This window comes from Apodemus sylvaticus, chromosome 6 (genome assembly GCF_947179515.1).
Source record: "Apodemus sylvaticus chromosome 6, mApoSyl1.1, whole genome shotgun sequence".
Classification (NCBI taxonomy): domain Eukaryota; kingdom Metazoa; phylum Chordata; class Mammalia; order Rodentia; family Muridae; genus Apodemus; species Apodemus sylvaticus.
In genome coordinates, this window is record NC_067477.1 from 46435804 (window position 1) to 46461581 (window position 25778).

General features: G+C 44.3%; 1 protein-coding gene across 6 annotated transcripts in view; it reads right to left on the reverse strand.

The window, feature by feature from the left end:
* The window catches only part of Syne2 (spectrin repeat containing nuclear envelope protein 2), a 297205-nt gene that overhangs the window by 140201 nt on the left and 131226 nt on the right, over positions 1 to 25778 (reverse strand). For all 6 annotated transcript variants that reach the window (XM_052185627.1, XM_052185630.1, XM_052185629.1 and 3 more), the window contains exons 36-48: positions 25345 to 25545; positions 24356 to 24527; positions 23751 to 23863; positions 22501 to 22703; positions 21106 to 21225; positions 20724 to 21015; positions 19521 to 19672; positions 18505 to 18814; positions 16777 to 16941; positions 14773 to 15096; positions 5522 to 5677; positions 4301 to 4566; positions 962 to 3065 (exon numbers count right to left, since the gene is read on the reverse strand). In XM_052185627.1, the coding sequence (XP_052041587.1) occupies positions 962 to 3065; positions 4301 to 4566; positions 5522 to 5677; positions 14773 to 15096; positions 16777 to 16941; positions 18505 to 18814; positions 19521 to 19672; positions 20724 to 21015; positions 21106 to 21225; positions 22501 to 22703; positions 23751 to 23863; positions 24356 to 24527; positions 25345 to 25545 (4578 nt within the window). The remainder of the gene's footprint in view (positions 1 to 961; positions 3066 to 4300; positions 4567 to 5521; positions 5678 to 14772; positions 15097 to 16776; positions 16942 to 18504; positions 18815 to 19520; positions 19673 to 20723; positions 21016 to 21105; positions 21226 to 22500; positions 22704 to 23750; positions 23864 to 24355; positions 24528 to 25344; positions 25546 to 25778) is intronic.

Below are 25778 nucleotides of genomic sequence, written 5' to 3' on the forward strand. Positions count from 1 at the left end.
CTTTTACACCCTTATCTTACACTAACTCCAAGTAAAAGAAATGAGTTTCCTCCTTCTAAGGTACAAGATAATGAGCCAGACAAGGGCGTGCTGGGTACCAGCTACCCACTACTGGGATCGTGACTGAGATACTTGGCTATCTATCAGAAGGAGACAGGGAGGGTGTTACACTTGCTCTCCAATGGAAGTCAGCAAGCTATCACAACTACTCAACCCTGCTGCTATAACAAGAAGGCAGCCACAGTCCTTACAGAAATAATAGGTATGGCTGTGCCCCAATAAAACTTTATTTTTATAAATCAAGTGCTATGGACAGAATTTGGCCAATGGGCCTTACGTGCAGGGATGCCTGCCGTAGACTTAGGCAAGTGTCAATTTGAATCCTGATTCTGTCGATGCTCTGCGAGCACCACAGGAGGATCTTCATGTTTCTGAGATTCGATTTTCTTATTTTAACTTTTTTTTTCCAGTGCTGGGAATTGAACCTAGAAGCTTTGTCCATGCTAGGCAAGCACTCAGTCAATGAGCTAGACCCCTAGACCTCAATTTTCCACTTAACCGGACTAACTAAAACATCCTCTATTCCCAGCCCCCAGCACAATGGCCATTCTAAATAAACATTAGTTACATTTGCTCTTTCCCTCTGTACCAAACTTCTACTCTATATCATTTTACTGTCACTAAGGGGAACATTAAAAAAAAAAAAACTTGTTTTGATTTCAATGGGGCTTATGAAAGAAACAAAGATTTTGGTTTTTCTCAAATTTATAAGGCACTGCAGTTTGATACTAAGCAACATGATAAAGTGGCTCTCTGCCTTTTAGAAGGCAGGTGTCTTCCTGCGGAGAATTCTCCTGTAGAACCTGTACTGTTTTTAGAAGTACTGACATAACCTGGGGCAAAACAACAGCCAGTAGGGACCGCTGCTGTCCCTAATCTCCTCATTTCAGAGACAACTTACTATGCGGAAATCAATGCTTTCTCTAAGCTCCACGTGAAGACCTTCGATGTCCCGTAATTTTGCCTCCGTGCCACTGGTTCCGGAAGCGCTTTCTTCTCTTTGCTCCCCAGTAATCCTCACGGCTCTAAGACCACACGTTTCTGCCTCAACTTGTTCGCCAAATGCTTCCCAAGTCTCCTGCTCGTCTTGAGCGTGTTCAATGCCCAAGTTTACGCATAAAGGCTGCTGTAACCGAGACTTAATTTGCTTTAAAACGTGTAGGGTGTTTTCTAGCTTATCTTGAAACGCCTTTTCGCCCATTTCTTCTGGTTGCAATTCTAGCAGCATGTTCTGGAGAGCCTCTTGAAGCCTAGAATTCTCTTCTGCAGTTAGCTTTAGTTGCTGCATCTCGCTCTCTTTAAACGAGTCGTCCAAAGCCTCGTTTTTGCTTAATTTCCTGATTATCTCACCATGCAAACGTTTGGATTTTTCAATTTTCCGAATCAAGGTTTGTGCATTGAGCAGGGTGCTTCCTGGTGACTTACTGGGGGCTTTCAACAGTGATTCAGCCCCTTTCTTAATTTGCAAATCCACAGCCCTTATCTTACTTAGTGATGCTTGATATCTATCCCGCGTTATTAAAACTGTGTCCAGCTGCTTAATTTTTCCTTCCACTTCCCTCTCCCTTTCAAGCACTTGGGTTCGTAACTGCTCAAGCAGCGAACTGTCCCAGCTGAGCCCTAGAGAGCCAAACACTTCTTCCGATGTCAACACTTGTGAGATACTGCCTCGAACAGCAGCCAGCTTGTCTCTGAGATTACCGAGTGGTTCTTCAGTCTCCTGCCTCAGCTCTTGATGGAGTGGGAGCAGCCCACCCTGCCAGATGCTCTCAGCCTCTTTCTGCAGCACCGCTGCTTTTTCGTGGAATTCTCTGTAAGACTGGATCCTGTGCTTGAGTTCGTGACAGTTATTCTGAAGGAATCTCTGTGTTCTGTTGGTCCTTGTTTTGAGATTTTTTAACTGATCATCCAGAAATAATCTCTCAAACACATTTGCATCCTTGTAGGCATTTGTAAGTTCCTGAAGATGTGCTGAGATCATGTTCTCCATGTCTTGCAGCTGCTGCTGGGACGCCTTCAAGATGGCGTGGCGACGCTCCAGCTCGGCTTCTGGGGAGGCGCTTTCCCTCGTGGGAGACATCAGCGTTTCACTTTCTTCCAGTGTGAGCTGAGCCTTTCCCATAATGGCAAACAATTTGCTTCTTTCTTCCAACTTCAGTTCTAGTTGCTGGGACCTCTGAGTTGATTTCAAAAGCAGTGCTTGGTGTTGATTCTGCAAATCCTCCAGGAGAGTCTTTAAACCATCTCTCTCGCTCGCTGCAAGGCTGGGGCTGATACCTCTGACCTCTTCCACCAGCAACTCCACTGCCTGCTGCTTAGCCAGAATGCTGTCGTGAATCAGCTTGCACTTTCTGATCTGAGAAAGGATGTTGTCAGGGAGAAGGGCGACAGGAAGCAGGAGCTCCGCCAGCGTGTTCTTGACCCAGGACAGAGTCTCCATTACCCTGTTCTGTAGGTCACACTTTTTAACCCGATTCTCTACCTCCTGGTTTATGGGCTCCAGTGCGTCCAGTTGCTTATTCAAATTATTTATTGCATCTTCCAGGGTTTTCTTATCCTTCTCTCCCCAAAGCCTCTTCATGTGAAGCTCAGCTTGCCGCTTTAAAGCAAAAAACTCATGCTTGATTGTCTGGAGCTCGGCGGCTGGAGCCACCATGTCCACAATCCCCGCCTGTTGTTCTGGAGAGTTCAGACTTGGTGTTAGGCGCTGCTGTTGCTGCTGCAGAGAAGCCTTGAGGTCCTGGGCCTTCTTCAGGAGGCAGGTGAGTTCGCTGTGTTCTGTGGCTTGCTGAAAACACTTCCTGTGAGCCAGGCGCTCCACAAGTTCCCACCCATGTTCAAGTTGCTTCATTTGGCTCTCCACCAGCTTCTGATCTGTGGCCCTCAGGAGGCTGGATAAATGCGCCCACTCCGTGCGAAGCTTGCTCAAAGAGCCTTTCTGTTTCTCCACCGATCCCAGGAACTTCTTGATTTTCCCCAGGTAGGTTGCACTGTCTAGCGAGCCTCTAGAAAAAGAATAAAAATGAAGAAATAAAGGGAAAGGAGGGAGGTGAAGAGAAGGTATGTAAATGACCTGAAAATGGAAAGTCTCTCTCCCCAAGCTTAGTCCAAGCCAGAGAAATTAGCCAGAAAGGTATCCAAAACCTTGTTACCACCCTTCCCTCACACCAAGAATAGCTAATCTTATCAATATAAGATTGTTTTATAAAGTCTGTTTAGAGATATGCATAAAACAAACCTTTATGATAAATATTTATACATTAAGATCTCTATATCTACCATTTGTTATTTTCAAAGCCAAAGGAAAAATATATTTATTAGTAGTAGTATATGATGGAGGTGGGGAGACTCAGGCCACAGCATGGACGAAGAGGTCAGGGGACAACTTTGTGGAGTCAGTCCTTCCCTTCCACGTTTATAGTGTGGTGGCTTGACTAGGAATGGCCCCCATAGACTCAAGAGTTTGAATGCAAGGTCACTAGGGAGTGGCTCTATTAGGAGGTGTGGCCTTGTTAGAGTAGGTGTGGCCTTGGGGAAGTGTGTCACTGGGGTCAGGCTTTGAGGCCTCTGAGCCCCAGCCAGGCCTAGCGGGTTAGCATCTCTTTCTGCTGACTGCTGATCTAGATGTAGAATCCTTATCTCCTCTCTAGCACAATGTTTGTCTGTGGGCAGTCATGCTTCTGACCATGCTAATGGTGAACTAAACCTCTGAAACTGTAAGCCAGCCCCAATTACGTGGCTTTCTTTATGAAAGTTGCTATGGTCATGGTGTTTCTTGGTGGCAAGTGTCTTTACCCACCAAGCCCTCTGGCAGACCCTCTAACGGCTTTTCTGAAACAGGGTCTTGGGTACAAATGCTTTATGTTGAAAGCTAAGTGACCATATAATGGTACTGGGAGGTAGGGGCCTTCGTGAACATGAATAGGTAATAGAGAGACACTCCCAACCCCCATCCCTGTCCCCAGAGCTCATTCTACCCAGCGGAGACCCAGCTGGCTGACATCCTGAAGTAGAGTGACACTTCTTCAGACAGAGTTTGCCAGCATCTTAGAACTTGGACTTTCCAACCTCAACAGTTACCCAGTCTGTAACTTTTTGTTAGAGCCTCCTGAACACACTAAACTGGTGTGCAACATGGAACTGGTCTCCATGATGATTTTATAATCCTGACGTCCTTCTGCAGCATACACTGGAAGCCTGGGCTGCAAGGGAGCAAAGAACCTGCGTCTTCTGAACTTACACTTTGAGGCTTTCCACTTCTGTCAAGAAGGTGTTCAGTGAGGCTTCAGCTACAACCATCTGGTCCTGAAAATCATTTAGGAGGCCATACTGTCTTTCTTTCATTTTCTTCAAGGTCAGAAGCTCCTGCTGTAGGCTGCCCAAGTCGCACACTGAGGATCTGGCAGGGGGCACAGCCGAGGCTCGCTCTTCTGTTTGGCTGAGGTGCTGCGTCTGTTTCGGAAGTTCAGTGGCTGCTTTCCTTGCTTCCAGGTGGGTACATAATTCCTAAAGGAAGGCACGCAGATGAGCACATAGGCGATCATTCTCCTGGCTTAGATACACATTTACTTTTCCATAGAGTTATCTGAAACAGCAGAAATCATCTAGCCCAACAGTCCTCAACCTTCCTAATGCTGTGACCCTTTATTACAGTTCCTCCTGCTGTGGTGATACCCAACCATAAAGTTATTTTTGTTGCTACTTCATAACTATAGTAATTTTGCTACTATTATGACTGCAATGTAAATATCTGTGCTTCCAGCCAGGTGGTGGTGGCCCACGCCTTTAATCCCAGCACTAGGGAGGCAGAGGCAGGCGAATCTCTGGGTTCGAGGCCAGCCTGGTCTACAAAGTGAGTTCCAGGACAGCCAGGGCTACACAGGGTTACTGTGTCAACACACACACACATACACACACCTGCTGTTTTCCGATGGTCTTAGGTGACCCCTGTGAAAGGGGCATTTGACCCCCAATGGGATTGAGACCCACAAGTTGGAATTGCTGATCTAGAGTTTCACTTGTAGAAATATGGCCATGTGTGAGGGTTTCAGGTTTAATAACTAAAAGTGCATTATTACTGCTTATAAGCACAGCTGTCAATATAAAGGAGGCGGCCCCAGTACACTGCTGACTAGGAAAGACAGTCTATCCCTAGACACACGACACAGGGCTGTGAAAATGTACCATGAGCCAGATTCCCCAACTTTCTCACTGAAGTTTTCAGGAACTTTGTGGTACAGACAGAAGTCGAATGTTCGTTAACCTCTCCCCCTTTTCAAATGGCTGGAGTTATACAACTTCCTGATTAGTACATAATTATATAGTTACCAAACTGATCATCAGGCAAAGGTTAAATAAGACTTTTCACTCCATACAAGCAAGTGTTTGGTAATTAAAATATATTGTATTGCACTGGGTAAACGATGCAATCATGCCGTTAGTGTTTTTCGTGTTCCCATACCTCCATCCCTTTTAATTGTTCATCTCTTAACATAATGTCCAATTCTAAAGGCTGATTCCGCAGCTCATTGACTTCCCGCTCATCTTGGGCGTTTTGCATGCTTTCTTGAACATTGAGAGAAAGTTGTTTTGATAAAATCATTTCCACAGCTGAGTTCTGAAAACATAAAAAAGATTAATTGCTGAATAGCCTACCATCCAAATGAACTACTTTCATTTTCCTTGATTACAACCACTCCAGTTCCTCCGGCTGACTCAGGCTAGAGGCTCCAAAGAAGTGTATCTGGGCACTGCAAAGACAGGTTTTATTCCCATAGAATAATTAATACCTGCACTGGCACTCCTCCCCAGTATGAGACATGTTTGTCAAGATGGCAGGCATTCTAGAATTACAGTGCTCCATTATCTACTGAGGTATAACATATACCCTTAAAGAAGTGAAACAGACGTGGAAAAGCCAACAGTTCCCAAATTTATACTTGGGAGTCACAAACTGAGGCAGGCCAGGCAAACAGTAGGCGCTCATTTCTGCCTGTCAGTAGATCAAAACAAGTAGGTGAGTGAGAAGACACCAAGATGTCATGATACTGAGACTTGATTAGGCCTCCAGCCAGTTGGCCATGAGGATAGCAGCCTCACGGAGCAGATGACTCAGTGGATACGTGTGCCAGCCAAGCAGTCCCGTGTACCCAAGTTCACACAACTTCAAGTTCAACCCTCAGAAACTATGTAGAAGAAACAAAAAGCCAATGTGGTGACTCATATGCAATCCCAGCGATCCCACCTCAGGGTGAAAGGCAGAAAGCTTACCTGGATGCACATGCGTACACACGTGTGCACATGCGCCCACAACACACTAGCATAACAAACAAATGAAGACCTGTGTAAGGTGGGAGACACTGTAAAGGAGTCATTGATCTTTTTCCAGTGTTTTAGGAATTTGAGTTATCAATGGGGCTTTTGTGTTGACTTCATTTTCAATGGCTAATTCTGTTTTATCTTCAAATTAGATTTATTTAGTGTGTGTGCAAGTGTGTAGATGTATGTGTGCACGTGCATGCACATGCTTCTACATCAGAAGGCAATCTGCAGGACTTGCTTTTCTCCCTCTAAGCCCAAGGATTGAACTCAGGTCCTTGGGTTTGACAGCAGGCACCTCTACCCACCAGGTCATGGCTGTAAGTATGTATTGAACACTCACATGTACCAGACGCCATACCAACAATTTTGGGAGTGGATGGGAATGGAGTCTGAGGATCAAGCATTTGCCTGGCATGTTCAAGGCGGTATCATGTGAACTTTACAAAACACCTAAGCAAACCAAAAGCAACACCTCCCTCCCCCAGGGATAACTGTGATGCGTTAACATCAGGGATATGAGGGGACGTCCAATATTATCTTTGTAATTGTCCTGTAAAACTGAAAACAGTTCTACAATCAAAAGTTTACATAAAATAAGCACCTGCCTGGAGTTTGGCCAGTACTCACTGGTAAGAGAGCAGGGTACCCAGCTTTGAAATAACACAGTGTAAGTCACTGTTTTAAAATATGATAAATAATTATGATTTCACAAGTTCCCTCCAGTTCTGAGAACCGAACTCACTTGGGCTCTGGTGAAAACCTGTGTAGAAGGCAGACTCACGGGAGAGATCCAGGGAGGCAATGGATTGAGAAGGAAAAGGCACTAGGGGACACACTTTCAGAGGGGCACACTTGCAGAGGGGCACACTGTGCCTGCCTCCTCTCACCTCCTTGGAAACCCCCACAAATGTCCACCCCCTGGACACAAGACAGCCTGCACCCAAGGCCTAGAGATCAGGCCCTGGGAGAGAGTTATCTATCACTGCCATCCACCAAGAATCCAAAACTTCCTCTTACCTGATGAGCTGGTGTCTGAGGACCACTGTTACCCAGGATGCCACAGGCAACATTTGTAATGACACACCTCAGCAGTCAGACAATGTATACCAAACACTTCAAATAACCCCCCAAATCCACTTGTTCACTAATCCCCAAAGCCATTTTCAACCACGAAAGAAAGGCCAACAGAATCCTTCAAACGAACATTTCAAACGTAACAGGCAACATTCCTTTGGCTCATGCCAGGGAGGTTGGAACCCAGATCAGGCCCTGATTGGCTCCTGGAAAGTTCCGTCACTTCCTCATGGCCTGTCCACTACCCTCTGCTGTTTTGTATTTTGATTGTACATGCTACTATAGAATGTTTTATGTTAAACCATAAACCATTTAAGACATATATTAAAGAATTAAAAAAAAAACCCACATACTGGAAACAAGTGACATAATTTTTCTATATTAAAGAAACCTAAAGCCTGCCCTCCATAAATCCTCTAACTGTATCTCCCAAACCAGCACTCTCCTGTAGTCCATATATACGTTGTCATATTTACTATGGTATACTTTATATGTTGTTATTTTAGGTTCTTATAGAAATCAAGGCTGCCTTGTCTGGCCTTAGTGGAAGTGGATACCCATAGCCCTGCAGACTTGATGTCCCAGGAGAAGGGGAGGAGGTATGGGGAGAGGGGCTGTATGAGGGAGGAGCAGGAGGAACAACTGGGTAAACAAACAAACAAACAAATAAATAAATAAATGGAAAAAAGAAAAAAATTCCTCACAACATGCCCAGAAGCCAGCCTTATATAGATAATTCCTCACTGAGACTCTTCCCAGGTAAGACAAGATTGTATCAAGTTGATGCTTAAAGCTAACTGTCACTGCTGTGACCAGTGTCACTGCTTCCCAGCCTTCCCATTCTGGATGCTACCCCAACACAGGCTCTGTACAGTTCCTGTGTGGACACATATGTAGCTTTTCCCCTTTCTCTCTGGCATGTTTGCATAATTTTTCTCACTTCTATTCCTGGTCCCCTGGTTTTGAAACAGGTCTCACTGAATCATGAGTTTCTTTAGACTATTTGCCTAGAATGAAAGTACGACTCATAAATCATAATCCATTTGATTACCAGTAGACAGTTAACAACTGGTTCTCCAGACTCCATCATCATTTCTATTATAACCAGTGTGGCCAATCAAGAAGGCCAAGTTAATAGTCATGTCACTACCCATTTTCCCAGTCAGGCAATAGTCCCATGACTGTGACACATGATGATAGCCAGAACCCTAAGTCTACCACAGATAACCAGCTAGAAGGAAGACAGGTGTCAGTCCACCTCTGGAAGATAATTTTGTTCTTCTCCAAAGCCTTCCAATATGAAGCAATGAGAAATAACTTTAAGTGGGGCTGGAGAGATGGCTCAGAGCTTAAGAGCCCTGGATGCTCTCCCAGAGGTCCTGAGTTCAGTTCCTAGCAACCACATGGTGGCTCACAACCATCTGTAATGGAAGCTGGTGCCCTCCTCTGGTCTGCAGTCATATATGCAGGCAGACATAATAAATAAATAAATCTTTTTGAAAGAAAGAAAGAAAGGAAGAAAGAAAGAAAGAAAGAAAGAAAGAAAGAAAGAAAGAAAGAAAGAAAGAAAGAAAGAAAGAAAGAAAGAGAAAGAAAGAAAGAAAGAAAGAACTTTAAGGGTAAATATCACCATTACAGGCAACACCAAGGGCTGGAAGATAGTTTAATGTACGAAGCACTTGCTGACCCAGCACAAGGTGTGGCCCTGCATGCACCTGTAACCCCAGTACTGAGGGAGTGCGGTAGAAATTAAGGGACACTAAGCCTGCCAGTGGCCAGCAGGGTAGGAAACTGGCAGCTCCAGGTTCAGGGAGAGACCCTGTCTCAAAGGAATAAAGTGGAGAGCCATGCAGGACTCTTGGTCTAGTCCTCGGAACTCTGTACACACGCACAGAGCAAACACACATGTGCCACATGCAAACACAGCACATAGAAAAGACAAACCCAAAAGGCAGGGAAACTGTCTCCGAGATGGGTTTTTCTCTCCACTGGGATTCTTATTACAATGTCTAACATGCTACTGTGACTTAGGAGGCAACCTTTGACCTGTCCACCCTCGTCACTGTCACTCTGATGCCTCCTACTCTGTGATCCAGCCACAGAGTTCTATTTTTAGTTTTTTCTTTTCTTTCTTTTTTTTGGGGGGGGGGTGTCAAGACAGGGTTTCTCTGTGTAGCCCTGGCTGTCATAGAACTCATTCTGTAGACTAGGCTGCCTCTGCCTCCTAAGTGCTGGGATTAAAGGCATGTACCACCACCACCCCGGATGCCAAACAGTTCTTAAGCCACTGACACACCTTCCACTCTCCCCAGCCCACCCCTCTGTCCAGGGCTGCCCGCGCCCAGCCCAGGCTCTGCTGGCTCCAGCCGACCTCTGCATCTATGTTCAGATGTTGTTTCCTGTAAAAGACCCTCCCCAACCTACCACTGACCTCTACTAAGGGTGAATAGGAAACATGACTTCCTTCCTAAGTTTAGTAACAGGACTCTCTTTTAACTTAATGATTAATGTGTCTCCCCATTTCCAACTAAAAGATCTAGGAGATCAGAGGCCATAGGAACATCTGACCCTTTATTGTCTGCCTAATCATTTTTTCAACAGAAAGAACAAAAATGTGAATTCAAATTAGATGAAAAAACTAAGACTATTTTACCGAGCCCTTTTGGTTGATAACAGTAACTTGTGAATAACGAAGTGTATGGAAAGAAACTGAGGACCTGTAGACCGGGCAGCTGTTGATCAGTCTTTGGGTAGGAATGATGGAACTGGAGCACGGGTGGAGCTGGGGGACAGTCGAGGTTTGGCAGTAGCCAAAAGGTACCCATACCAGCTCAGCAAAGGTCAGAGGGCGCATGAGTATGTTTAAGGCTCTGAAAGGTCACAGAGCAAAAGAAACCTATTTGAACTTGTTTAACTTCAAACTTGCTAGATCTTAGATAGATCCCAACTTTCAACATATGCATTCCCTTATGTAAAACAGTGGGGTACAGTTTGGAGAATCAGACTAGGTAAAGAATGCCCAAGTTCCTGATTCAACTCTCTGGGCATAGCATCTAAGGGTCAGGACATACACTTTCTTTTTTGGCTTTTAGGACAGGGTCCATTGTAGGCCAGGCTATCCTCCAACTCAGTGTATAGGTGAAACTGCTCTTGAATTCCAGATTCTCCTCATCCCCTCCCAAAAGCTCACATTATAGGCACGCACCACCAGTCCTAACTAAGAGACACATTTTATAGTGTTTCTTTGAAGCCTAAGATTTTAGGTCTTTGGGGCATTGTTCTCAAATGCACGCTGCCAATGGATGCGCTCTGGAGTTCATTGGTCCTGTGAAAGAATAAACCCTGGATTGTAAAAAATGTCTCTAAGATGAGAAGCAAGATGTTAATACTGGCCAGAAGAACAAGGACGTATACTTGGACGATGGAGTGGGTACAAGCACCAACAATGGGTTCTGTCATTCACATACGCACATAGACAGTGTGCGCGTATGCATGGGCATGTGTATGTGCTTAGGGTGCCCTTCCCCTTAAGGTACCAGGATAGACGACAGCTGACACAAACACAGCCACCACTGTTTTGAACCCTACTCTGACTCATTTCATGATCTTCCTCCCCCTCTAAGTACTGACTCCAGCCATGCCCCTGCTTGCGTACCCACTGCCGGAAGCCTGGCATATTTGCCCCTACGTGTATGATCTGTCTTCTAGGGTTTCTGTCTCCCATGCTTCTTATGCGGCAAATTATGAATGCTCAGAATTCTTTTTGAAAAGAACAGAAAACCAATTACATATAGTGACAAGGAAGTTAGAAAATCATTACAGACAAAAGGTTTGGGGAAGTTCCGAAGCAATTCTGTCACACAGATTGCAACCTGGGAAGAACGGGACAAGAAGGATCAAGCTAATTAAGAAGGAATGTCACTCTAATTGTTTTTAAAATGTAAAACATTAGGAAGGCACGCTGTTCCTTGCTTTTATTCACTCTCATTTCCTTTAGGTAACACATCAAGTCCTAAGAACTAGACAGCCCCCGCCTCCGATCACCTCTTCTTTAACTCACTGGACCTTGGCCGGAGGGTGGGAAGGGGGACAGAGCTGTCTGTGGACATCTCCCAGTGCTTAGAGACCACAGTTATAAAACTTATGCAGCATGCTCAGAATGGACACCATCCAACACCTTCCCTCTTTCTTTTTGCCTCTAAGCCTGCCTTAATCACACCAATAGTAAGTCAGAGCCGATCAATAGCCCCAATCTAAAATATCTTGTCCATCTAAATAAAAGTCTGAGCAATGGATTCAAAGACAGAAATGTCTTCACAACGATTGCTGGCAAGCACAGCTTTGTTCCCCCCCCCCCAAAAAAAACCTCAAATCAATGTTACTTACTAAAGGGAAATATTACCTGGCCAGAACTATAAAAGAAAGAGATGGGGGGGGAGAGGGAGAAGAGAGAAGGGGGTAGGAGGAATAGAAGGAGTAAGAAAGGGAAAAAAACTTTTAGAATTCTTCTAGAGACTAGTTAAAATAGCCTGCTAGGGGGCTGGAGAGGCGGCTCAGTGGTTGAGAGCGCTGCTCTCTGCCTTGATGTAATGAGCAGACTGTGGATCCTAGCACCTAGATCAGTTGGCTTTCAAACCCCTATAACTCCACTTCCAAGGGACTCTGCATCCATGGGCACCTGCACACGTGCACACACACTCAGATAGATACACACACACACACACACACACACACACACACAAATAATAAAAGTACGTCCTAAAATATATCTCAAGAAAGTTCCTCCAGAGTCCAAAATGGCATGTAAAGTGGACAGTAATGAAGACTGTATCTTCACATTCTACCAGAACAACTCACACAAAATAGGTCTCGATAAATGTTTTACATCTATCTGTCTGCCTGTCTGTCTGTCTATCTGTCTGGGACAGATTGTGTGTGCGTGTGCGTGTGTGTCACGGCATGCATGTGGAGGTCAGAGCACAACTTTCTGGGGTCAGTTCTCTCCTACCAGGTGGGTCCTGGGACTCTGACTCAGGGCATCAGGTTTGGCGGCAAGCAACTTTATCCACCAAAACACTTCACTGGCATTCAATCAATGTGCTTGATAATGAAGGGCTTACTTTTTGCCACAGTGGCTACTTTGCTGTGTTTGCCTTTATCTTATGAGATAGGCTCTCACTATTGGAACAGCTGGAAGGAGGCTCAGCCACACCCTCTGGCATCATTACCATAGTTTGGGATCAAACAGTTCAGTTTTGTTTTTGTCTTTTTTTGATCAGTCAGCTTTCTCATGAACTAAATATTTTCCTCCTGTGCCCTGTGTGATCGATCAATCAATCAATCATTTAGCTAAGGCTCCCACCCAGCAGTTATTCATCCTGAGCTGTGGCATGGGCTCCCGACACCTGGATCTTACTCATCTACCAGTAGAGCAGATCTCAGGTCTCTCGCCCGTGCTGCTGTTCAGCCTTGGCGATGCTCCTGACTTCACAGTGCAATATTACAGATAATGAGAGGATCACCAGCACGGGTAGTAGACAAACGCAAAACGCAGATTCAGGAAAATGTCACGTTACAAAAGAAGAAAGCGTGTTGCTACAGAACTGAAACGGCCTTTCTGTAATCCAGGCTCAGGAAAATTATTCCAAGTCGGCGCTGGCTAGTTTTATGTCAACTTGACACAAGCTACTGTCACTTGAAAGGAGGAAACCTCAACTAAGAAACCTCCATAAGATCCAGCTCCAAGGCATTTTCTTAGTTAGCAATCGATCGATCGATTAGTGGGGGAGGACCTGGCCCTGGTGGGTGGTGCTGTTCCTGACCCTGGCCCAGGTGGTCCTGGGCTCTACAAGACAGCAGACTGAGCAATCCGTACAGAGCAAGCCAGGAAGCAGCACCCTCCATGGCCTCTGCATCAGATCCTGGCTGGAGCTGCTGTCCTGGCTTCCTGCAGTGATGGACTACAATGAAGTGTAAGCCAAATTAACCCTTTCCTCCCCTGCTTCCTATTTTGGTCATGGCGTTACATCACATCAATTTAAGATAAAGTCTTAAATTCTTCCACCATGAAAAACAAAACACAAAACCACCCTTTTCAGTGACCTGTCATACATTCTCAGGAATTCTTATCATTTGAGATTAAATTGAAGCCTAATAAAATTAAAAGCCATTCTTGGATGATTTTCCTGCAGTTTTTGATATATTCTATTGAACAGGGGTGTCAGGGTAATGATAGGATGGAGAAAATTTGTTTACAGGTGATCAGGCAGCGTAAGATGGCTGACAGGTGATTAGCCCCTTCCGCAATGCAGTGTGTTTGCTCTCAACAGAGTTAAGAGCTCTTGCTGTACGCTCATTAGGACTGGGGTTTGAATCCCAGCACTGACACAACAAGCCTGTGCTGGGCAGGCCTTGGGCCCCAGTATCATGAGGCAGAGGTGGGAGGATCTCAGACTTCCTGGGTTCACTCTGGATGAGAACATGGAAGCCCCACAATGGAAAAGGACCCACATCAAAATCAAAGGGATAAGTGGAGAGTGATAGAGGCCTTCTGTGCACATAGAGAAGGGGCATGCACCTCCCTACTACACACACACACACACACACACACACACACAATGTGTATGTGTATATACATGAGCATATACATATATTCAATACACATGCATACATGTAAATAAATATGTAAACAAGTAAATTTTAAAAAAACCTCTTAAAAGTGTTGCAAACAACATTTTAAAAGAAGAAAAGGAGCTACAGGAAAACACACTTCTTCCTTCTCCTTCAAGAGATCCAGGAGCCTCAGCACTGGATCTCCCTAATGGGAGTTTTCTCCCTAATGACCCGGCAGCATTTCCAGCTGTACATGCACTAAAACATTAACAAAGAAGAGAAAGGAGCCTATTCCTTTGCAACAGTCTCTGATTTCATTTACAAAATTGACCAAATGGGGGAAAAATAAGCTCTTGGATATATATTTTTTTTAAGTAGGGAAATGGCTAAAGCGCATTTTCTTTTCTTTTGCCTTTTCTAATTTGCCTTTGTGCTCCTGACCCACAAAACTGTATCTGATTACACATCGGTGAGAATAATCAGCCTAAATTGATGACTGACATTTGAACAGACTGAACAGGAATATTTCACCACAGAAATCTGGACCATTTTCTGAGGGCTCTTTTGACAAGTGAGCTTTATAAATACCCGGTCCTTTGAGGGCTTAATTAGGAAATCAGAATGCTTGATTTGAGACTCTTTTGAAAGAGGCACACCTCTCTACTCTCAGACTCGGTGTCTAGAGAGCACAATCACGGCACTTACCGTGTTTGTTTCTCCGTCTCCCCCTGACTCGCCCACGGCTGCCGACTCCTGAGTGGGCTTGGGCATCTCTTCACCTGGCAGAGAAAACTTTACATGTTTTTCTGTCAAGCTTTTGGATTTAAGGATGCTGTTGAGACCGTTTTCAGTCTCCTGCTTGGCAGATTCAATTCTGTTTTCCAAATCCTTTTGTTTATACTTAAGTGATTTTATGTCATCTTTAATAATCTTCTGTCCCACTGAAGATGTGTTTTGCTTGATGGATTTCGCTAGCGCAGAAGCCTTCTTTAATGCACCGCCTTGAAACCGGAGTCTGCTCTCCAGCTCCTGGGAGTAGAGCAGAGTCTGTTATAGAAAGTATCACCTTCGGGCCTCAGGAGAGTGGGCTGACATTTTGTAAATCATAAAGTATTCTGTGTCACTATTACAAAATGTGTATTATAAAAATGAAAGTGTGAATACTTCAAAGAAGAAACTTTGGGGAAATTGTCAAACCACTGTGGCATCCCACATCAAATTTTCTAATAGAAGTTCCTAGGTAGAACTAGGAACTAGGAAGAACTAGGAAGTCTGTACCAGGTAATGAAGAAAATGTTCATTGTTCAGTTGTAAAATACAGGAGGCTGGCTGTCAGTAGGCATTTGCTGGGTGTATTTCACTTAAGATACAACTTCCTGAGCTGGAGAGATGGCTCAGTGATTTAAAAAAACAAAACAAAACAAAACAACCACTGTTCTTCCAAAGGACTTAAGTATAGTTCCCACACGGCTGCTCACAACTGCCTGTAACTTTAGTCTCAGGATATCCAGCTCCCTCTTCTGGTCTCTATGGGGACTGCATACACGTGGTACACAACCACATGTAGGCTAAACACCCACACATAGAAAGTGAAAATAGGTAAATCGCCAGCACTAGAGAGGCAGAAGGAAGTGTATTTCTGTGAGTTCAAGGCCAGCCTGGTCTATGTACAAGTTCTAGGCCAGGTGGAGCTATAGTTAGACCCTGTCTCCCCCTACCCCCCCCCCACAAATAAGAACACACATGCCTATTATAACCCTAGCACTTGGGAGGGCAAGGGAAGGAATCACAAGTTCAAGGCCAGTCTAGACTGTTTCTTTTCTTTTCTTTTCTTTTCTTTTCTTTTCTTTTCTTTTCTTTTCTTTATTTCATTGGTTTGTTTGTTTGCTTTTCAAGACGGGGTTTCTATGGGTAGCCTTGACTATCCGGAAACTTGCTATATAGACCAGGCTGGCCTTGAACTCGGAACTCAGAGATCTACCTGCCTCTGCCTCCCAAGTACTGGGATTAAAGGCATGCACCACCACTGCCAGGCTAGAGTCAAGCTTTTCAAAATTCAAACATTGAATGAGTACCTACACTATGAAAAGTATCAAAAAGCATAAAAAGAATCATTTGGAGTGCCCATATCCATCTAATGCTAGTATTTAATATTAAAAGCTAATTTTACACAGGGCACTACACAGGCCTGCCAGGCTGATTGCAAACGTGGTGAGAAACCAAAGGTGGTTTGGTTTGCAGGGTGGATAAGACCACTGATCCCCACTAGAGGGCACCAGCTGCTGCAGGAGCAGAAGGGAAGGGGCCTCACAGGCTCTGACAGACTGAAAATTGACAGGGCAAAATCTATGTAATTCCTGTTCACCCAAGCTGGCAACTGGGTACACTTCCCCGAGGTCATGCCATGCTGCCCTCATCCTCTGGCCTCTCAGAATTCCCTGGAATTATGTTGTTTAAGAAATGAGGATAATGAGGAGTGACAGGCTAGGTAGAACTCTCTCTTCTAAGGGTCCATTCAGTCACTGTTCAGACGGCTTCACCAATGGACTGACCACTAGAGAACCATGTCCCACCCTCCCTCCCAAACTGCTGGGACCTTTCTAAATAGCACTTGAATTTCTTTGCTCAAAGTTACTGAAAGGTCAAAGTTGTCAAGGATATTGATTTCCACCCCCAAAATGTGTCTTCTGTCTGGACACCAGTCATCACCTGTAACTTCTGCATCCTCTCCTTAACCAGTATTTGGTTCTTAGATCCATCACAAAGACTGGAATATTCCTTGGAGATATCATCCAGTGCGGTGTTTAGGTCTGTGAGGCAAACCTGGTATGAACTGTGTTCTTGAACATGACCCTCTAATTTTTGCACAGAATCCTAAAAAATAAAACCATTGACAATTAAGAAAATATTTAAGGTTTTTTCTTTTCACTCAGAAAGTAGTTATATAATTCCCACAGATTTACTTTATATTGAAACAAAAATATGCCCATAAGTGACCCAGAGTTGTTGGTATATACAATATGACACTACAAAGTCTCTATCTCCTGATAAAAATTACTGAAACATTTGTTCTTTTCATATTTCCTTGCCTTAATTTCCTTCCTAAAGGCAATTCATCAAGAGAATTATAAAGCACTACAAATTATATCACTAAATCACAAACATTAATAAGTAAGGTTTTATTTGTTGCTTTAAAACAAAAAGTTTGCATCTCAAAATGACAGTATAAGAGAGCAACCTAACTCCAGGACTCTCTCCTAGGAATAAAAAGCAAATTTGTGTTAGGAAGAAGTAATCATAACTCAAAAACAAAACCATTTTCAGGTTATCTCCCTGGGCTAAGGAAGGAAGAGAAACACACCTTCTTAGACACTGGCAGAAGTAACCGATAGAAGACCACCCACCCAAGCAGGCGTCCAAACCTGTGCCCATCTCCCAGTTAATCCTTATACTGAAGCTAGCTTTCAATGTTTAAGGGATTAAAGTTAGTTTTACTGAAAGAATGGACTCTTATGACAAGGGGACAATTTATCTCAACTCATTCAGTTACAGATTGTATGCAAAGATCCAAGGGGGGAACATGACAATTTATATGAATTATTACTCTAGATGGATGAGTGGGTGGGTGGATGAATGATATGTGACTAAGCACATTAGTGGTGGGTGTGTAGGTGGATGAGTGAGTGCATTTGTTGACGGATAAATTTGACAAGTGAGTGAGTGGATGAATAGATGGATAGGGAGGTAGATAAGTGGATGGATAAATAGGTGGATATATGTTAGTGATGGATGGATGGTTGGACAGATGGATGGATGGATGGATGGATGGATGGATGGATGGATGGATGGGTGGGTGGGTGGACTGGTGGGTGAATGAATGGATGGGTGGATGGATGGTTAGGTGGGTGGGTAGATGGATGGGTGGGTGGATTGATGGATGGATGGATGGATGGATGGATGGGTGGATAGGTAGATTGGTGGGTGAATGGATGGATGGGTGGATGGATGGGTGGGTGGGTGGGTGGGTAGATGGATGGGTGGGTGGGTGGATGGATGGATGGATGGATGGATGGATGGATAGATAGATAGATGGATGCATGGATGGATGCATGGATGGGGGAATAATGCTCACATTGCCATCTGCATAGAGACTCCTAAGGAACTTTAAGCTATCTGACTACTGAAGAGGGGAATTTCAACAAGAGGAAATACCATAATCAACACACAATGACTTTCTCTTAAAAGTGATTGAGGGAGATTCCTCCCTTTTGAGAGTTGGCATTTTCATGTTCAACTGAAACCCACTGAAAGCCTTGGGTTCAGCAAAAGAACAACACCCAAGCACTAGTTCTGCAGAAGAATCTCGTGTTTAGCTGTCGCAGGCACAGTCAAGGCACAGTCCCTGCCGCAGGGATTTCCTCTGCCCATCTCTCTCACCTGGAGCTGCTGGAGAAGGCTCTCATGCAGGCACTTCACCTCCAGCCACGGCCCCTCGCTGAAGCGAGGGTTTTTAGTGCACTCCGAGAGGTAACTGCCCTGAGATCTCAGCTCCTCTAGCAAGGACGTCAGGTCTCGGGATTTCTGGAGGAACTTCTTGCAGATTTTTAACTGGGCTTGCTTCTCCGGCAGCCCGGGCTGCAGAGCAAAGCCTGCCTCTTGCTGCTTCTTCAGCTCCGTGAGCATCAGCCTCAGGTCCTCCTTACTCTGCAGATACTTTTCTCCTTCTAGTACAAGCTTTTCTTGATGGCTAAATGTTGAGAAAGAGTTTACAAAAGGAATGGCATCAAGCAAAATAAAGAGGCATTTTGTTTTTTTGTTTGTTTGTTTTGTTTTTTGGATTTGGTTTTTTTCGAGACAGGGTTTCTCTGTATAGCCCTAGCAGTCCTGGAACTCTGTAGACCAGGCTGGCCTCGAACTCAGAAATCCGCCTGCCTCTGCCTCCCAGAGTGCTGGGATTACAGGTGTGTGCCGCCACCACCCGGCTGAAGAGGCATTTTGTATACTCTATTCGACATACATTATTCCTAAGTGGCATTAAAGTAATATCAATGTGTATTTATTTCTAAGGACCCTAGTTAACACTCCAACCCTTTAAACAGCAATAAACTAAACCTAGGTTTATTATTTATGAGTATTACTTAGGGATAATCTTTTTTTAAGATTCATTTATTATATGTAAGTACACTATAGCTGTCTTCAGACGCACCAGAAGAGGGCATCAGATCTCGATACGGATGGTTGTGAGCCACCATGTGGTTGCTGGGATTTGAACTCAGGACCTTTGGGAGAGCAGACAGTGCTCCCAATGGCTGATCCATCTCTTCAGCCCCCCCCCCCCGGGGGGGATAATTTTTGTTACACAATTAATATTTGTTACAAAATAATGTTTTACTTTCAAACTAGTCCCAGCAATGTTTATTATACTTCAATATACTATAAGGTCCTATTTTTACCTTAGGTATGTGTTGGCGAGATGCAGAGTATGGTCCCACTGGTTGCCGAGGTCCGTGAGGGTCTCCTGAGCCAGCGGGGCCTCACAGTGTTCTGCTTGTCTCATTACCATCTGGATTTTAGCATCCCCTTCCGGCTTCAGGGCAATGATTTCCTGGAATTAAGAAGGTTCTATAACTTCATCTGAATTACTCCCAAATATCAGATATGTAATCTTTTTTTGTCGGACTTATACCATGATGCTAACTATGGTCTATTCCATAATAACTCTTTTATTTTTATATATACTTCAAAGATGAGGACACCTCCCCCCTTCACAGTGTACACAGTTGATTCTTAATAAAGACGTGCTGGTTTGAACTAACTGTACTCCTGCTCGCCCCTGAAGAATCCTCCTTCCCGGCCACTTCTTAACATTGACATGGAGAGTCAGAGGTAACAGATTGAACAGACACGTTTATGTATCATGTGTCATGTGGGAGCTCTTTTCTCCAGGGCTGGTTCCCAGCTCCCTGTCTCTTCTTAGCTCTGTGAAAACTGAGTTCTTGTCTTGGAAGCAACCACTCTGGACTCTCACTGTCTGGAGACATAGGGCAGTGATTTTGAATACTCATTCTCAGCAACCCTTGTAGCTCACTACACCCCACCGCCTCTTCCTGCCACGATCCCCCACAGACGTATCTCCAGGACACATCTGCAAGCTATCCCTGCAGTGTTTAACAAGTGATGATCACTGACTCTCCTCTTAGATGAAGTCACAGCTCTAGAGAATTCCCTGCCTCACCTACATATTGTGCAGCACGTAATGAGCAGAGTTACCTACTCCCACGGTTCCTCTCTACCCCTGCCCCACCCCTCACCTTGCTGAGTCTTCAGTTCTCCTGACATAGATGACTTTGTGCCCTCCCAGACTCCTGACTGCAGTGCACTAAGTAGGACCTTTATTTCAACCTGTTACAAGGGATGATATATAACTGGCCACTGCCCTCTTGGAAAAGAAGAACATACTTTTCCTTTTTCATACGCATTAAATTAATTTTAGGCCATCGCCGCCCTTCTTTTTTGTAAGTTCAGCGATTTGAATTTCTTCAACCACCCCACACTGATCTTATTTTCTATTAAGAAAGAAATCTTTGCAGTTCTCCTCTGAAGCTTTTAAATGAGAGTTCACTCTGACCTCTCAAATTTGGTTTCCACGATTATACCTTTATTTTTTGGATTCTTTCTTCGAGTGGCATTTTGCCTTCTGATGAATTCAAAGCCATAAGGGACTCTTTTATCTCTTTTATCCAGTGAATTACATCATGGGCAAGACCATTAAAGCTCCGGTCTTCAGCAGCTGGTAACTTATCCTCTTCCTCAATTTCTTGTAATTGACTCAATAAAGCCTGGTATCTATCGATGAGATGTGTGGCGTCTTTGATTGTCTCTTCTCCCTCGGGGAGCCCACGCTCCTTCAGAGAGTCGCTCAGCTGGGCCACAGTCTCGAACTGCTCCCTGTAATTTCCAAATACCATTGACAGTTTATTGGTGCCCAGTGGAGAAAGCACACTCCCAAATAATGCATTTCGGTGAAGACCCCCGTACCTCTTCCTGGTTAACACTTGGGAAAGCAGATCCGTTCTCTCTCCAGATGCTTCCATTGCTTTCCAGTTCTCTTCTTGATTTGTCAACCACTTACTTAGGCTCCTGCAATCATCTTCCAATCTACAAGGCCAATTCCCAGATTAGAACGCAATATAAGAAAAATGACTGGTGATCTCTTTTATCCAGTGAATTACAGCAACTAGATGTATTTTACTGCTTATTTAAAACAAACACCTTAACTTGATACATATCCAAACTTAATCATTTTTGCCTATATTCATGAAGGCAAAGAAGCAAACAAATGGAGGAAATTGACTGGCCAAGAAACAATATTTGGGCTCTCCTCTGAACCAATGCCATTTTAGATAGCTCGAAGAAGCCCCCCCCCCTAAAATTTTGTATTCCCAACATAGAACCTGGATTTAGAAGTTATAGTCAGGGGCTGGAAAGATGGCTCAGTGGTTAAGAGCACTGACTACTCTTCCGAAAGTCCTGAGTTCAAACCCCAGCAACCACATGGTGGCTCATAAGCATCTGTAATGAGATCTTATTCTCTCTTCTGGTGTGTCTAAAGATAACTACAGTGTATTCATACACATTAAATAAATAAATAAACAAATAAATAAATAAATAAATAAATAAATCTTTAAAAAAAAGAAGTTAGTGTCAATGTCTCAGCTCAGAGGGAGAACGCTTGTTCTGAGGCCTAAGATGTTACACTGATGCGGGTGCGTGTGTGTGTGTGTGTGTGTGTGTGTGTGTGTGTGTGCAGAGGGGCTGGAGATCTGTTGCAACAGTTAAAAGCCCTTGCTTTTTCAAAGGAGCTGGGTTCAGTTCCCAACACCCTCATGGCAGCTTATAACCATCTATAACTCCAGTTCCTGCAGAGCTGACTTCCTCTTCTGACCTCCCTGGGCACCAGGCACACAGGTGGGGCATGAGCATACATGTAGGCAAACATTCATACACATAAAGGTCAATATTTTTAAATGTGTACTTTTGTATGATTGAGATGAAAAGCCATGGGATTATAATGACAACATTATTTGCCAAAAATTATATCTGTGTTGAAATGCACATACAGCCTTTTATCTTTCTTGTCCACAATCCTTAAACATACAGGATAACAAGTATTTATATAGCATTTACATTGCATCAGCTGTTATAAGAAATCTACAGACGGTTTAAATAAAATATGTGAAAGAACGTGTATCAAGTATTGCAAATATCATGCAATTTACAGAATGGAGCATCCACAGGGGTCCCTTGAACCAGCTCCCAAGAGAGAGAAAGGAACAACTGTATCTATTTCACTTGGGAATTAGCATGCATTGACTCTCTTAGCATGTGTACCATATGCTTAGTGAACGGGAAAGCGCTACCACAATATCCCACCTCAGGAGCTGCTGAAAGGCATTATTCAGTTCCCCTGCTCGGGCCTGGCACATGGAGTCCATGTTTTCTAATTCCAGTTCTTGACTCCTGAGCCAGCTATCAAGCTCTTTGACATGAGCTTTGGGTAAGAGCATCTTCACGTGCTGTAGAACGGTCTCCACCTGCTGGATCTTACTATTTCCTCCTCCAAGAGCCAAGAAATCCTTAAGAAATACAAAAAGTCAGTTACATCTACAGTGAAGTCAAAATGTGTCTGCCACACCCTTGGGCTAGGACAACATGGCTGACTCCACAGATAGATCATTTCCAATAGTTCTAGAATGGAGGAGTGTGTGTGTGTGTGGTGGGGGTGTATGTGTGGTGTATGTATGTCTGTGTGTAGTATGTGTATGGTATGTGTGTGGTGTGTGTGTGCAGGTGTGTGCTGTACATTTGTGTGGTGTGTATGTGTGTGTGTGTGGTGTGTATGTGATGTATGTGTGTGCATGGTGTGCATATGGTATGTGTGTGGTGTGTGTGTTTATGTCTGTGTCTGTGCTTGCATATGACTTTCTGAGGCCTACATCAAGCAATAAGAATGCAATACCACTATGACGCCCACATGGGAACAAGATGGAGAGAGCTACTGTCTACTATCATGGTGATGTTTCGGTTCTCTTAATACTTTCTTCGTTCTCCTCCTGGCAATCCATACGTGAAACCGAGCAGATTATCCTTTATTTACCTTTGCCCAGATCCCCCCATCCCAGAGTTCAAGGTTTAGGCATCAATTTCGAGGCCCACGGGATGAGCGAATGTGAAAGTGAGCAGAATTGCTGCCATGCTATGTCCTGAAACCCGTGCTCGCGGCCAACCACACACAGAGAGTGATACAGCGTATTGTTTGCACACGCTCCTTTCCAAGGACATAGGGCATCAGTAGAGGGAATCAAGCAATGCATTAAATAGGACAGCAATAGTCACGAGGGAGACCATGTACAGGGTATATGCAAACACTACATCACTGTATACAAAATACTTAAGCATCCATGAACATTGCTATCCCTGAGGCTGGGGGAGGGGAGAAGTGCCCGGAGCTACCAATAAGCTTAAGAACATAATGTGCCATCTAAACAAAGTCAGAAGCCCCGACTATTGGGGTCAGAGGTGGGAGAATTGCTTAGACACAGGGCTCAGGGTCAGCCCAGATAGCGTAGTGAGATTCCTCGTAAACGTTTGGTCTTGATAAGTTATTGGCATCTGTGTCTTACGGAGAGTTTTTGCAGCTTTTGTTCCATGCTCAGCTTTGTTTCCGGTGGTTCAAAACACTCCTCGAGATTCATTCTGACACTGCTGAACCAGTCATTGAAGTTCTTACACTGCTCTGTAGAAGAAAAGAAAAGAACGTCCATGTATTCAGACAGTAATTCATATACTTTATAGGAGAGACTAGGAACTTGCTTCCCACAGCATTGGGCAAAGCCATGACATGTTCTCAAACCCAGTGCTGAGGACCAGGGGAGTTCAGAGAGCAATCTGGTGTACTCTTTGCACAAACACCTTTCTAAGCACACAGGACATCCAAAGCCATCAACACAGGCAACATGCTCAAAGCCATCAACAGAGACACAGCCACACTGACCACATGGCCCCAGTGATCATGAAATAGATTTACGGCTTGAAAAAAGGGATATTACTTATATCAGGCATTAACAGTGTTTCCCCACAAAGGATTTATCCAAATATTATCCCTTTAAATACACTCTGTGCAAGCTATCTGGAAGGTGAGTTTAGATCAGTTTTGGGCCCAGAGTGCTATGTCCATATTTGTATTTCAAGATTGCTAGAAACAGAGTTCGAAACATATCACGCTCACCGTTCAAGAACGTGGCAAAGTGGTCCTGCAGAGCGTTCTTTTTGGTATTAAATAGATTGCTGACACTAGCGTACTGTTTTTTCAGTTCCAAGAGCTCTGGAGTCAGGCACCCTATTTGATTTTCCAGGACCGTCATACTGTGCTTCTGCTGGAAGATCTGCTGTTGGATTTCCTGCACACAGAATAAACCAGTCACTGCATCCTCAAACTGGCTCAATTCCTTCCAAGGCTCTCGAGCTCCTAACTGCATACATGTCTATGTGGACATGTATGTACTGGTTTAAACACATATGTGTGTTCCAGTGTATGTGGAAGTCAGAGGTCAACCTCAAATATCTTGCTTGATTATTCTCCAATTATTATTATTGCTGCTGTTGTTGTTGTTGATGATGATGATGATGATGATGATGATTATCATCTTATGCTTATTGAGATCACTGAACTTGTAGTTCATTGAAAATTGGTGATGAAAATGGTATTGGTCAGCCATTCCCTTGCCTCAGCCCTAACATGGATACCAGGGATCCAAACCCGGGCCCTCCTGCTCGCATGGCAACGACACTGACACCTGATGGCCCACCGGCTACAGAAATTTGCATTATTTTTATAAGCCCAAACCATTTTCAGTTAAGTAACTCTGCTTTCTATTTCATAGCCAACTTATAATACAATACCATTTACTTCTTTATACTTATTCGAAATGTCATGTGGGTTCAGGGGTTGAACTCAGGCCGTCAGGCCTGGGGCACTTGCTGACCTATCTCACTGGCTCACAATACCCACCCTCAGCCCCCCACCCCCATTTTCACTAACTACACAAGGCCAAGATCACCAAAAGTAAGCATTAGAGAAATTTCAGCGGTAGGGAGGAGCTCTTGCCTACCATGAACTAGGTCTAATCACTACTACCACCAATATGTATTTGAAAGTAATTAAAGAAACAGTGTAAACATCGGTCTGAGCACAGGAGGCGGGCAACTGGACGGCACCTCAAGCTTCGTGAAGATCTCCAGGCTATCGGAAGGAGACAAGGCATTCAGGAGGGACTCTGTCATCCCCATCTGGGTCTTGGCCTGGTCCAGATCCTCCCTCAGCTCAGCTGTGTTCCCACTGGGCACGGAGCTATTGAATTCTCCTGCAACATGTGTTTTCACATCCTTCATCTTGCCCAGGACAGAGGACTCCATGACCTGAAATCACCAAGCGCAGGACACAACACATGCAGTAAGGAGCCTATTTAGGTAACTCAGGCAACAGTTACGGAAGAGACTGACAATGCTTCAGCTCAGAGTGAAAGAGTTTATCACATTGTTCTATGTCGCTGCCTTAAAGGCCGTTCAGGGAGAAAACGAGTACAAACACACAATTTCACACTGAAGGCAGCCCACACGACTGCCTGTGCAGATTCTTAAAATTTCAATTG